Genomic DNA, 15004 nt, shown 5'->3' with positions numbered 1-15004 from the left:
TATTTTTGAAAGACAGCATATGCTAGTGATGCAAAACTTCTTCTAACTTTCTTTTTTCATATATATAACATTCCTCTTACCCAATGAAGAAGACAGCCCTTTGAAGGCTTTCCAGACTAAGACAGTCATCAAAATGAATTTAATAAAAAAAGAAAAACAGCCTTACTGACCACTGAATGCGACCATAGTCAATAAATAGGGAAAAGTAAAGAGGGGAGGCTGCAAAAGAGCTGAATGCCCCTTCAGGAAGGGAGAGAGAGGAAGAGAGGTCACAGGATAGAGGGAAAACCAGAACCAACTTTTTAAAAAATGAATAAACGGGGAAAAGACACAGTGATAAATGCTAACTATAAAATGCAATGCATTTTTTCTTTTACCGTATCATAGTCACTATGTGAGTCTCCAAAAGTTGGGAAATCTTCAACATCCTCCTCTAATACAGATTCTAGTTCTTCTTTTGCAATCATTTCAAAAACATTACGATACACTGTATAAAAGCCCTGAAAAAAAAAAAAAAAACAGAAATACAAATCATTAATACTTTTGTAGCTTAATCACAAAATAAGACTTAAAAATGTAAAATGAGAAAACTTTAACATAGAAGAATTACAGGACCAAATTCTATCACTGAAAGTACATTTAGGTTTCAATTGATGGTTTTTATGTGTCAATGGTTTACATATGAAGGCAACAGATTTTCAGTTTTCAAAATGAACATTGCTTCACTTTCTATTATAGAACAATTTTTAAGAATTCTCTTTGTATTTGAGCCTTAAGTGCTTGGTAAGGAATTAAGAGTTCATTTATCTTACCTTTTCATCATCTCCATACCCAGAGTAACAGGTAACAGTGAAATAACGAAGCAAATCTAAGCTGTCATCTTGATATTCACCATCGAGCCCACCTTTCAGCAGGGCCTCTCTATGATTATCATACCTTAAAAAAAAAGCATCATCAGAGAAGAAAGAATAAATAAGAATTCAAAAGGACTCCCTACTCTGAATCAGCCAAAATATTATTGTACATTTCAATGTGTCCAATCTACAACCAAAAAATTTTAAAGAAATATCAACATGAAAACACTTAATAATCTTTCACGGAACTGCTGATTAAAACTATGCCTGCAACTTCTAATACATTATCCAGTACCAACCCATATAAACACAGGAATTAAAAAAGCAAGGGAATTTCCATGACTCTCCTGGAAAGGTAGCTGCATTACTAAATGGACAATGCTGGACATAATCTGGTCCATAGACTAATTATACATTGGTGATCTGGGAGTTTACTTACATGCACCAGAGTAAGACTCTTTCTATGTTTATGTGAACAATCTAGGAGCTTCACACACACAATTACTCTTCATAATAACTCTGTAAAGGTTACTATTATCCCTGTTTGATATAACAGGAAATTGAAGCTCAGCGATGTTGAATAACCTGTTGTCCATAATCATACACCAGTAAACAGCAAGGCCAGAATCCCAAACCAGATATCCTGCACTGGAATGACCAGGCTCCGAGCCACATGGTACTGCCTCCAGGTAACAGGAGAGTTACCAGGCAGGAGCTTTAAATAAAAAGACAAGGGAATCCTCAAGACAAGAAAACAACCTACGATCAAGAGAAAAGGCTGGACAAAAATAAGTCAGGGAAGAATTTCAAAGTTCTGAGAGGAAGGCAAAAGAATATCTAAGGCCAGATCTGCAAATTCCTCAGGGAGAAAAAAGTTTAGCATTCTCTCTCTGATTTTCTATGGAAGATAACTGTATAGGAATTTTCTTTACAGCCTTTCTCTTGACAGCCAGCTGTGCTGTACACTGTTTAACACACAGACAACTTGCATGGTAGCACTGAGCACTTGCCTACTCCTTGTAACAGCATGATCTTGCACTGTTATGTCAGGGCTTAAAACACGTTCCTTTGTAGCAAAAAGTTAACTGAGAATCTGAAAACTTACTTCAAACACAGAAATTTTTGTTTTGGAAATGGCATTGAATTATCAGATTATCATTAGTAAAAGTAGCTATCATAGATGCAGAAGCTTAACTCGGTTTCTTCATATAAAGTAGTTCTTTGGAAAACATTACAATTCTTGTATTAAAACACTGTACTTGTTTTTAAAGACAAGTCAGTAGTCTTCCTGTCTGATATCAGTAAATTTATCATACACCAAAGGGACCACATTTAATGAGGAAGTCAACTGAAGTATCAAAATTGAAACTATATAACATCACCAAACTTTCAGTTTCATAAAATCAGACAGTTGTATTAAATTTTAAAAAACCAATGACCCTATATTGACAATTCCTCCCACCCAAAATTAACTGGGATGGGAAGGACAGCGTGATGCTCACCATGCTCTTTCCTGTGGGTCACTCAACACATCATATGCCGCTTGGATTAGTTTAAATTGTTCAGCTGCTTCTGCAGCATTATCCAGATTTTTATCTGTTAAAATAATCACAGAAATTTAGTCATAAAAAAAGTAGAGGACAGAATCTAAATGAGACCTCTTCCATCATAAGTACCATAAATAGATGAGGAGAGTACAAAATAAAGAAAAGCAACCAGGGAAAAATAGACACCTCAGATGACAGATGATCATTAGAATTTGTTATAAGCATTTACTTAAGTGGAACTTTCAGGTTTTTCCCTAAGCCTTGGTGTATCACTGAACATTCAATCTGGATATGCACAAATGGAAAATCCTGAGTCCTATATACTTTATTTTTAGGAGGAGTAAAATAAATATATCAAATCAGTTATTTATTTAGTGCTAGATTATGTTTAGTGCTCACATTGCCTTTAAGTTTTTCTTTCTTATCGATACATATTAAAATAATTCTCATAAAGTTTAAAAAATATATACTAATTATTGTTTCCTTATCTGTGCTTCCTTAACCATGGAATTCAAAAAGCATCTTTGCCTCAGAGTGACAGCCAGCTTCCAAAATGGTACCCAATGATCCCCACCCCCTTGCATTTGTGCCTTCGTGAGGTCCCCTCCCATATCAGCAAGGTTGGTCTGTGTGACCAAGAGCAAACACAGAAGTAATGGTACACCACTTCTGAGATGCACAGCTTCTATCTTCGGCTCTCGCTCTCTCTCAGATCACTCTGGGATTAGCTAGCTGCCATAGCATGAGGACTCACACAGCCTATGGAGAAGCTCACCTGGTGAAGAATGGAGGCCCCAGCTCACAGGAGGTAGAGAACTGAGGCCTGCCAGCACCACGTGAGTGAGCCTGGAAGTGGTTCTCCCAGACAGTGATGATATACCATGCAAGAAACCTTGAGCCAAAACCACCCAGCTAAGCCATTCCCAGATTCTGATCCTCAGAAACTGTGGCGTCATCAACCCAACCAGCCTACACTTCTTCTCTTGCCTCCTAGGAAAATGGGAGAAACTATTATGTTTCAAAAATTTTTGCCAGATAGATAATAAAAACTATAGTCTAAATTAAATGACCTAGAAGTAGAAAAAGCTAGCAACTGAAACTTCCTACATAAAACAAAAAAAGGTGACCGTTTGGGAGTTGGGGGGGGCGGGGATAGTCTTTCTTCCTTTTAAGCAGTAGTGTACCTTGTGGTCCTGCTTCTTCCCAATCCCTTCTTTCCTCCCCCAAAGGAGTAGTTTGGAGAAAGCTAAAGCTTTTAGACACACAAACCCATTAAAGCACCATCTGAAAATAAGATCTAATCTCTCACTAGAGCTGCTTTCTTAAATAACTTTTCGACCTGTCATATGGCTTTTTATTTCATCTAAATGCACCTGAACTATTTGACTATAAGGTTGAACTGAGATCTACAAGTATAAGTGTAATAAGTTAAAAAGCAATAATTTTTTTTAAAAAAAGGGAAAGTCCACATTTATCATTAGCCAAATGCAAAAGCCTCAGGTACTGCAAATCCAATAGTAAAAGCTGAAAACGCATCCTCCAACTACTCTTTGTGCTTGTCTCTTGACATGCTCCCGCACTCTCCTGCTGCCTCCTGAACCTTTCTATAGTGCTTCCTGAAATGTCATGGATCAACCTGTCAAGCTCTGGGCTCAACTGAAGCCAGGCTCCCTAAAAAGACCACTTCCCTGCAGGCCTCTTGGCTCCTCTTGCCACTCCATACTGCAGTTCTGGAAGTGGAGCTGGCATCTCTCTGGTCACTGATCCTTTACTCACCCACACATTCCTTCGAGATTCAGATCATGTGGCAATACCACCTTCTTCTCCTCCTCCTCAATGTCTACTCCTCTCCCTGCCACTCCCTCTGACTCACTGGAAATGTTGGCACTTGGCTCACAGTTTCCATCCCCAAGTCCTATCCATCATCGAGGGTGACTTCAATGTTCTTTGTCCTCCTGGCCTCCCTACTTCCACTCTTGCTCTTTCCTATCCATTTTCCCCACTATAGCTAGAGAGATCCATGACAAACACAAATCTACCACTCCCTGCTTCCAGCTCCTCAATGTTTCCCAATGTGCTTAGGCTAGCATCCTAACCCAGCTTACCACACCTTCCTGACCTGGCCCCTGCTTACCTGGTGATGCTCACCTTCTTTGCCATATTTTCTCCTGCCTCCCTCTACCTGTACTCCTTACATTCCCACTTTAGGTCTTAATCTAGATGTCACTTCAGAGATTCATTTCCTGGTCGGCTCTCCCCATCTCTCCCACCCATACATAAACTAGACCAGGTTGGGACATGAGTTCATAGGCACCTAGCATCTGCTCTCGTACAGCCCTTGTCTCAGCAGACTGAAACTGCACGTTTTCCTATGTGTCTCTCTCTGCAGACTTGCGCAAGCCAACAGGACAGGAACTATTCCTACCTTGTTCTCATAGCAAAGTGCTCAAGGAATAGCCATCGGATGAATTATTAAAGGCCTGCACTTAACGAGGAGTGATCTCCCTAGGCAGGACTGTTGACCCTACTGGAAATTATTCTCAGTTCCTCAATAAAAGAAATAAAAATAATTTATTTCCTTTTTCCTTTTTTGTTAATACCATAAAAAGACAGCCTTTCTAATTTAAGGGACACATTCTTTGAAGCAAAGCTTAACCCCAGAAATATCTAACACAATGCCTTGCAAATAGAATGAAATTAGACATTAACAAATTAATAAGACAGCAAAGCAAACCAAAATCATGTGTCTCCGGGGAGAGTAGAAATACACAGGCATTTTCAAACCAGAAGATATTTAGGATACCATAAATTATGATGATATTTAGAGAAGAAATTTGCATTCGGTTCCTGACAAGATTTGGTTTCAAAGTAGGTAACTGATATTTTAATAGAATTTGTATACTTCTTCCTTTCTTCCTCGTGCTGATATCCAATTAACCACCAAATCTGGTAATTTTTCCTCTGCAATGTCTCTTCCACCTGGGCTCTCGGCCTCCTACTGACCCCAAGCCTGGCTTGGACCCTTCCCTGTTCACTGTGGACTCTTCCCAAATTCTGTCTCTAGCCGTCTCCAAGCCACGAAGTTGCTTTCTCAGCACTCTCCCAAGACAGCTTAATAAAGCCAACCATGATTCTCCATTATTGGCAATACAAATTTCACAGTCCTCAGCCTAACACTCAAGGCTCTCTACAACATGATTTCAAACTACTTTTCGAAAAGATTTTAATACTGTTATCAAAACTGCATAAGCACAGAATGAAATCTTCTGCTTTGCCCTTTCCCATCCAGAAAGTCAAGGAATTCCAAGCTTCCTTCTAATTCCTAACTCAATTTCTAGTGGTAATTACCCCTATTACTCTAAGAATGCGCTTGTACACTATTTTTACACTATTTCTAAATTTACTCATTTTAGCTGTATCCACTGACTTCCTGCTATGATGAACATTTAGCTCATCTGTCTCTGCACTTCCAACATATTTAAATCACATTTTTTAGTTCCTCTGTTGGCAATTATTACCACTTGAAGTAACAGACCCATACCTCTATTTCTTGTTCCACCAAGTACAGACATTCTCTTCTGACTCTGGGTCCCTGCCCTTTCCTTCAACTCTTCTCCCAACCCATATTTTTCACACTTCCAGTAAACACTGCCTTCAGTCAAACTGTCCCCTGGGACACCTTCTGTCCACCACAGTGCTTGTCCCCACACTATTAAGTTCACTTCTCCAAATTCCATTCCTCGAGGATTCAATCCGAGCTCCTCTGTGAAGGGAAGCGTCACCATCTCCCAGTACTCAGTGATAACTCCCTTCCTGAGTTCCTGGGGCGTTTATTAGTTGTTCTATTAATCCAACTACCAACTGTGTATGTTGTGCTATTTTGTTTGCACTTGTATTCGTATGTGGAAGGCGTTTTTCCAACAAAACTCTGAGGTCGCTGTCTTAGCATTTCGGCAGCTACACAGCGGTACAGTGTAGTGACTTGCATCTCATGGAGTGACGTGCTAACTGATTAATGCCAATATGAAAGCCTCTTACTACAAAACCTCAAAAGCTGAGATTCAACTACTGTCTTAGTTTCTCCGTTTGGAAGATCAGATTACTACATAAAAGTCACACAGGCCTTGATTACAACTAAAAGAAACATCCAAAAGAAGCACACTGTTAAGTAAACATCTCCCTCACTAGGGAAGTCATATAATTAAAATTTAATCTGCAGAATCAGTCCAAAGTGAAGTACAGGGTCTGCTTAACCAGCCTACTAAAAGCAAAAAAAAAAAAAAAAGGCATCCCCATTTAAAAGACATTTTACTAGCTCCCTTATCTTAATCTCAATAAGAAAGGAGTCACAAATTGGGTTTAAGTAGCTGGGATTCCACGATGAAGTTAAGGGTAGCCGAGGAAAAACACGGGGGAGCTGAGCGGCAGGGGGCTCGGGCAAGTGAGTTCCGAGTCCCCGAGTCCTCCCTCGGTGGTGTCTGCGACCGGGTAAGAGGAGCAGGTGAAGCCCCGTAAAGTGGAAATGGGGGAACCGGGGGCGGGGCGCGTCTGGAAAGAGGTGGGGTGCTAAGCTTGAGCGGAGCCTGGGGCGCAGGGCTGCATCCCCCCAGTGGAAGGAGGGCAGGGCGGCGCGGGGGCCACGGGCCAGGCGACGGGAGCCACAGGGCGGGCAGGCCACGGCTCGGCCGGCTTCCAGGAGTGGTCCGAGGAGAAGGGATGAGAAAGGCGGCAGAGAGCCGGCGCGGTGGTGACCTACCCGGGTGCCACTTCAGGGCCAGCCTCCTATAGGCCTTCTTGAGCTCCTCCTCGCTGGCATCGCGCCGCACCCCCAGCGCCTCGTAGTGACACTTCATCGCCGGGCCGGGCGGAGGGCTGGGACTGGGGCCGGGGCCCAGGCCCGGGCCGAAGCCGCGGCGGCGGCGCTGGTGGTCCTCTCCTCCGGCGGGAGCCCGGCGCCCGCACCGGGCCAGCCAGCGAGCGCGGCCCCGGCGGCTGCGGCGGCGCGGAGAGGCAGAGGTGCGCGGCGGCGGCAGGCGACGCGGGCTGCGGCACGCGGACGCGCTCAGGGGGTGGCGCCAGCGGCGGCGGCTCCGCATGGGCTGGGGGTGGGCCCTGCTCCGGAAAGAGCAGCGGGAGGGAGGCGGGGCCTCGACAGGGTGGGAGGCGGAGCCGCACGGGCGGGAGGCGGGGCCTCCTCAGGGAGGTGGGCGGGCTGGAGGCGGGGCCTCGACGGTGTCATTGTGAGGGCCACAGACGGCGGTCGGTGTGTGTGGCAACGACTGGGTAGCCGATCTGAGGGCTGAAGGGGAAGATAGGCGCTGGCGTGGGGAGGATTCTGGAAAATATCTCTGGGGTTTTGATTGTAAGTTCTCAGCTGAGCTCAGGTTCCAAGTAGTCAAGTGGTTGGCTCAAGCCTCCTCAACTAATAGGTAGCAGGATTCAGATGGACTCAACACCAGACTTTTTCTCTTCTGTTCTCTTCGGCTGTGACTTAAGATCTCTGATATTGCTCATCTTGACCAATATGCAAGGGAAATGACGGTAAATAAGATGATTTAAACTGAAACAATTTAAGAGGGAAAAACCAACATGTTTTAAAATAATATACCAGGGCCGGCCCGTGACTCACTTGGGAGAGCGTGGTGCTGACAACACCAAGTCAAGGGTTAAGATCCCCTTACCGGTCATCTTTTAAAATGATAGATAGATAGATTAGATAGATAGATAGATAGATAGATAGATAGATAGATAGATAGATAGATAGATAGATAGATAGATAGATAGATAGATACATAGATACATAGATACATAGATACATAGATACATAGATACATAGATACATAGATACATAGATAAAACAAAATAAAATAATATACCAAAAGCTTTATCACCAATATGGATGAAATTGTACTGTCCATCCATCCATCACTCTTTAATCCTAACTTTCTGGGATCTTATCCTACCTTTCCAAGATTTGCTTAGGTTAATAAAGCATTTACAGGAGAGTATTTAACCAGTAGGTTTTGGTTGATCTATCATTATAGGATGGAAGATCAAATAATTCAATAAAGTGTCAAAATAGTATCTTAACTGTCATTAAAATGCATTGATATACCAATTTATTCACTGTAATGCGCAATGTTTACATACGTCAGTTAGATGTTGATTATATTTGTCTACCGTGTATGGTTAAAGAGAGAAGGGTTATTAGCTTTGTTGCTAACAAACACCTATTGTACAGGGTTGAAGTACCCAAACAGTTCAGGAAGGTTGTCACTCTCTTCCCTAATATCCTGCCGCCAGCACAATCAAAACAAACCAACTCCAAGCCTCATGAGGTTTCTCCACCCACCACTGTCCAACTTGCTACTCAAAATTCATACTTCCCCCTTTTCCAGAGAAAGGTTCTATATGGCCTCAGTTAGGTGGTAAATTGGTGATAGAGACTGAGAAATTTGGGTTTGGGGAAAACGGGAACTTTCCCCTCCTGAGAACAGAATTGGGAGGGGGGACAAAAAGTGACCAAAGTACTGTTTTCTTCCTCCAATTATATCTGGTTTTGTTTACAACCTCAGGGAGTCACCTGCCTCTTTTCCCTTCTAAGAGGGATCTATTTTTCTCTATTACATTCCATAGAAACAGAAAGATAATTATGCTGATTATAAATTTCAGTCTCAAGGAACATCTTTATTAAATAAGTTGGCTTCTGAATGAATATGGACTTGGGAGATAACCCATTCCAGAGGAATTCTCATTCATATAACGTATCCATATAAATGTTTGTAAAAGGAAAGCAATTTGGGACATAAAATTATCTATGGAAATCGATAAATTTGTAAATTCTACCAAAACTCCACAATGCACACATTAAAAAGTATTGTTAAGTTTGTGTCTTCACTCAACCTTACAACTTAATTGTTGATCCAGTTTATGTTTATTACCTATAACTAACTTCTTCCTGAGATGTGAATGTTTAAAAACAAATCCTGAATATGGCTTATTTTCATCCAAGGCTATGTTCAAATAAGGGCCATTTTGTTTTTTGCATTTAACTAGATCTGGTCCTAATTAGCCACATGCAAGTATTTCAAGTGAACCTCTGACTTGAATTACCTGCATAATTTAAATGACTTCAAGATTTCAAATATCTTAATTTTTTTTTTTAAAGATGATCGGTAAGGGTATCTTAACCCTTGACTTGGTGTTGTCAGCACCACGCTCTCCCAAGTGAGCCATGGGCCAGCCCCCAAATATCCTAATTTAGACTATTTCAAGACAATAGCCTAACTAAATATACACTCAGAAGTCTTCCTTAATAAAAAATTGTGGGGCGGGGTGGGGGTGGGGCAAAAATCATAATGAAAGACCAATAGTTCTGCCTACATTAAGATTTAAAGTAATAAAGACATAAAAATGTAAATGACCTAGGAAAGACATCTAGAATAACTTTACTACATAGAAGAGCTCCTACAAATCGGTAGAAGATAACTCTACCGCAGAAAAACAAGATTAGTCCAGTCACAAAAGAAAAGCCAATACCTAACCAAAAAAAAGTATCCTTTTTTTACCTACTAAATCAACAGATTATTTAACCATTGGCAAGGGTACAAGGAAATTAATACTGTAACCTCTGGTGAGGAACAGTTTTAGGGGGAGCAAGCACAAAGCCTTAATGTTTATAACCTTTTTTTTTTAGTAGGCATCAGAATCACTTGGAGGCTTGTTAAACACAAAACTGTTGAGTCCATTCTCAGGATATCTGGCTCAGTAAGTCTGATGAGCCACAGTTTGAGAAACACTGATCTTGGTCCTTGTGCCAGCAGCATCAGCATCACCCAGGAGCTTGTCAGAAATGTACATTTGCAGGCCCCCTGCAGACCTGCTTCAAAATAATTTTTTTTTCTTGGACTGGCCAGTACCAGGATCTGAACCCTTGACCTTGGTGTTACAAGGCTGTGCTCTAACCAACTGAGCTAACAGGTCAGCCCTCTTAATGTCCATAACCTTTGACCTGAGTTCCACTTCTAGGAATCCACAAGTGTTTTACAAGATCTGCAGTACGGAAGTTCCTCAACTACAGATAGAACTGCTGGTTATATATACTCAAGGGAATGGAAATCATCATGTTGAAAGGATACCTGCACTCCCATGTTTATTGCAGCTCTATTTACAATAGCCAAGAGTTGGAACCAACCTAAATGTCCATCGGCGGATGACTGAATAAAGAAAATATGCACAAGGGAGTACTACTCTGCCATAAAAAAAAAGAATTAAATTCTGCCATTCACAGCAACATGAATGAACTTAGAGAAAATTATGTTAAGTGAAATAGGCCAGTCACAAAAATATTGCATGTCCTCACTTGTAAGTAGGAGCTAAAAAATAAACGAATAAACAGAGATGCAACTATCACAATAATCTGTTGAACTTTCAAAGGTAGGAAACAGAACTGAGGCCACCAGAAGTGGGAAAGAGGGAGGAGGAAGGTTACTGAGAAATTGATAAAGGGCCACAAAAAATGATTACATTGTATAATGCTGAATATACTAATTATCCTGATTTGAGCATCACGTACTGTACACAAGTATTGATATTCAATGCTATACCCTACTGAAAAGCACAATCACGTTTTAATAAAAAAATTGTTTTAATACAACCAACTCAATAAAATCTTTCATTAGAAATAAAAAAACAACAAAAAGTTTATGTATAGAAATATACCTATAACGAGCAAAAAAAAAAGATAAAACTGAAATATCCAACAAGGGACTTATATTGATTATACAGCTATGGTACAAAGTGGAATACTGCGCAGTTAGTAAACATGTTTTAGAGCAATGACATGGGAAAATGATCAATGTGAAGTCAAAAAAGGTGACAAAACAACATATGCATGATCTCATTTTATTATATATTATATATATATTATACATACTTTTATTGAAACAGATGATTGTACATATCTGTGGGTGCAGCAGTGAATATCAATACCTGTGTGCAATACGGGATGCTCAAGTCAGGTTAATTAGTATATTCAACATTATACAGTGTAACCATTTTTTGTGGCCCTTTTACTAATTTCTTGCTAACCTCCCTCCTCTCCTTTTCCCATCTCTGGTGGCCTCAGTTCTGTTCTCCTTTTGAAAGGTCAATGAATCATCATGATTGTTTTATCTTTATTTAGCATATTTTATATATACTGTACTTATATCTGGCCATCTCAGCAGCCATCTACCTCCATGGTCACCGTACCCAGGATCTTTTCTTCCCGTTACTACTCTACCTCTAGGATCAATGCTTCCATTGCTTTAAACAAGCAGTTCTCTTTCTTGAGGGGAGAAATTCAAATGTTCTGGTATCCCCTGTAAAAACTGTCCTATTTTTCCTCCTTTTACTTTTAGATTTTTAAATACATAATCTATACCCACTGCTTCTAAAGAAATTTGTCATTTACAAAATGCTTTTAACACAGGTATTAACTCATTCGATTCTCAAAACCTAAAAATATTAATGATGTACTCTTCTTTCAGCTGAGAAAAGATTAGACGTTGGCTTTTCTAAGGTTTCATTAACTGGTGATACAGGGAGTCAAACCTCAGTAAGATGCTTTCTTTTCTACCAGTCTACCCCCACTTAATCATCCACAAACTATTCTCTCAAAGTGCCTCATTCTGTTTCACAAGTAATAATGACCTAATAAATTTGTTTGAATTCCAGCTTTGCTAAGCCAAATATTCTAATCCAAGAGAGCAGTCCTTAACTTTAAGTGTGCCAAATTTTTAGTAATACCAAATGACAAGAAAAACAAATTAACTGATTGATTCTGGTGATACTTTATTTAGAAAAAGGTATACATCACTGATTTAAGAATTTTAATTTTTCTTTCTTTTAAATGATCCACTAATTAGACATAAGATCATCCTGGATAAAAGAAGTATTTACACAATGAATACAAAATAAATATAAGATAACTGAAAAGCAAGTTAGTTATGCATTGATTCATTTTGCATTCCTAGCACCCATCTTCTGTTTCATTTTTCTTTGCCTTTTGTAAATCCTTTTCTTTCTAGCTTTCAAATCGACTTTTGGCTCTGGTTTTACCCACTGTATTTCTATTGGCTTTTCCTCAGCTGGTATAGCAAAAACATCTTCAGTGGGGTCATGTGGAAGAATTGTCTTTGGCTCCTTCTTTCTCAATTTCTGCACATCTTTCACTTGCTGTTTCTCTCTATATTTTGCAGCTGTGATAGATCTTATGATACGCCGATGCTAGAAACAAAAAAACTAGATGATTCTGGAGTAAACATAAATTTTATGTAAGGCAAAGACATTCACTTATGAACCCTATTTCCCTTCACCCAGTATATGAAAAAAGTACAATAGGTTCCCCTCTTATCTGTAGGGAGTATGGTCCAAGACCCCCAGTGGATCCCTGAAAGCTCGGATAGTACAAACTCTATATAGTAGGTTTTTTCTCTCCACATATATACTATGATAAAGTTTAATTTATAAATTAGGAACAGTAAGAAATTAACAACAATAACCAATAATAAAATAGAAAAATAACAATACACTGTAATAATAAAGTTATATGAATGTGGTCTCTCTCAAAATATCTTTACGTAATATTTTCAGAGTGCAGTTGACCATGGGTAACTGAAACCATGAAAAGCGAAACTGCAGATGAGGGAGACTACTACAGTAATGTGCAAGTCTGTAGGTAGCAAACACTAAATTCAGTTTCACAGGTAATATAACAGTACTTACTTCACAGAATTATTCTGGCCAAAGACCAATAAAATTAACTTACCATGTTTGGCGACTGGTAGTGAGGATTCTCATATAAAGTTGGTCCTCCAAAACTTCCCTGGAAAATCTTTATGAGATTTAAGACAAAACGAGGTCCTATTTCTACAAGAGCAGCATCTTCTTCTATGATCTTTAAAAGGAAACATTTCATTTTGGTTTGGATATAATATTCCTAAAAGGTATACTGGCTATAACCTTATTACAAATGTGCCAAAAAGAATTGATAATCAGTAAAATTAAGGTAGAAGTGAAACCTGGCACATGCCAAATCATCCGTATTTTCTGAAATCTATTATACGAAGTTGTCATGGGAAAATATTAGTGTTTTTTCAGTGTGTTCTTTTAAAATTGAGTAATTTGAATTTAGTTCATATCCTGCTTCTCACAACACATGCATTTTTGAAAAACTGTGGTTAAAATGAATTTTTAAAATTATGACCACTATTAACAAAATGTATTAAAGCACACTATTGAGGAAAAACTCTGAAACTTAAATCAACCTCTGAACTGTTTTTATAAATCTAATTGAATTAGATTAAAAGGCATATAAAAGGATAAATGGCCAAATTTATTTAAAAGCAAGGCTGGCCAGTTAGCTCAGTTGGTTAGAGTGAGGTGTCAAGGTGTCAAGGGTTTGGACCCTCATATCGGCCAGCTGCCCAAAAGTTTTTTTTTTTTTTTTTCCATTTAATAGCTACTGATTGTGTGTGTGGGGGGGGGGGGGGTGGAGGGAACAACAACTCTGGACTACAAATATTAACACTGTTTATTGGATCAGGTATGTCTGCCCTCAGAAGTGAAGAAGGGGATATGTTTAATTCATGCTGCAAAGAATCCAGTATAAAACATGTAGAGAAGAGCCCAGGTTGTGTCATCTGCTGTCTGAAATTTTGTTCTTCCTGTTCTCTTCACCTCTTCATCTTTCTATAGACTTATCCTGCTGAACTCCTGTTTCAAGATTTCTAGAATCGCCTGCTCTGAATGAGTCAGTGTATGACTCATCTAATAATGCAGTGAATGCTTTCTATAGCAGTTACGTGTTTCTAAGTCTTAATCCCCCAGGTAGATTCTAATCTCTTGGGAGAGAGATTTATGTTTTACTGTGTCTTTTACAGCACTTATTCCCAATTACTTTGTGGATCTTCTGACTATTCCCTTTTTATAAAATGAAATATAAAGTGGCTTGTTACAAAATCCATATTCCCTATTAACTGATAGCCACGAAAATTAGGTAGAGATCACTTAAGGTATGAGATAGTAGTTATTTGCAGCAAATCTCTGCAGGAAAAAGGAACTATTTAAAACAAAAGGATTTATTACCTGAACTTTCTGTGTCTACAAACCCTGTATATCCTAATTTATCTAAAAGTATGATTAAAAAGTAAGTAAAGCTAACCTGAAAGTTCCGAAACCATATCCTATTATCCAAAATGGTAAAAGTAAACACATGGTCCACAAATGGCTGGCTTTTGGGATGATACCGTGGCGTGCTAAATATCTAGTTTAAAAAAAAAAAAAAAGGTATGTTAGTTCCTTATTCCAAGACATATCGTGTATGTTTTGGATAGCTTTTAACAAAAAGTCCAATGGAAGACACTCGTTTATAATGTATTACTAAAAATACTTTCTAGAAAAGATATTTACCTGAATTAAGAGTTCTTTTAACAAAGCATAATGTGGTAATTCATCAAAAGCCTATAAAAATAAAGCAAACATATTATTTAACAGTGGAATGCTATGTTTAAAATTGTTGGTTTTCTTAATGTTAACTAAATTGAAGTACAGAACTATATC

General features: G+C 39.2%; 3 protein-coding genes across 4 annotated transcripts in view; 1 reads left to right on the top strand and 2 right to left on the bottom strand.

Annotated features, from left to right (window-relative positions):
* The window catches only part of DNAJC21 (DnaJ heat shock protein family (Hsp40) member C21), a 21868-nt gene extending 14451 nt beyond the window's left edge, over positions 1-7417 (bottom strand). For both annotated transcript variants that reach the window (XM_063086499.1, XM_063086500.1), the window contains exons 1-4: positions 7158-7417; positions 2357-2450; positions 813-936; positions 378-500 (exon numbers count right to left, since the gene is read on the bottom strand). In XM_063086499.1, the coding sequence (XP_062942569.1) occupies positions 378-500; positions 813-936; positions 2357-2450; positions 7158-7254 (438 nt within the window). In that variant the 5' untranslated portion in view covers positions 7255-7417. The remainder of the gene's footprint in view (positions 1-377; positions 501-812; positions 937-2356; positions 2451-7157) is intronic.
* RAD1 (RAD1 checkpoint DNA exonuclease) overlaps positions 7195-15004 on the top strand; it is a 24211-nt gene continuing 16401 nt past the window's right edge. Inside the window, exon 1 of the mRNA XM_063086505.1 lies at positions 7195-7417. The gene's annotated coding sequence lies outside the window, so the exon portion shown is untranslated. The remainder of the gene's footprint in view (positions 7418-15004) is intronic.
* Positions 12216-15004, bottom strand: part of BRIX1 (biogenesis of ribosomes BRX1) — an 11301-nt gene continuing 8512 nt past the window's right edge. The window contains exons 7-10 of the mRNA XM_063086502.1: positions 14855-14905; positions 14607-14708; positions 13212-13340; positions 12216-12670 (exon numbers count right to left, since the gene is read on the bottom strand). Coding sequence (XP_062942572.1) covers positions 12401-12670; positions 13212-13340; positions 14607-14708; positions 14855-14905 — 552 coding nt within the window. The 3' untranslated portion in view covers positions 12216-12400. The remainder of the gene's footprint in view (positions 12671-13211; positions 13341-14606; positions 14709-14854; positions 14906-15004) is intronic.

This window comes from Cynocephalus volans, chromosome 2 (assembly GCF_027409185.1).
Source record: "Cynocephalus volans isolate mCynVol1 chromosome 2, mCynVol1.pri, whole genome shotgun sequence".
Classification (NCBI taxonomy): domain Eukaryota; kingdom Metazoa; phylum Chordata; class Mammalia; order Dermoptera; family Cynocephalidae; genus Cynocephalus; species Cynocephalus volans.
This window is presented reverse-complemented; position numbering and strand designations above follow the sequence as displayed.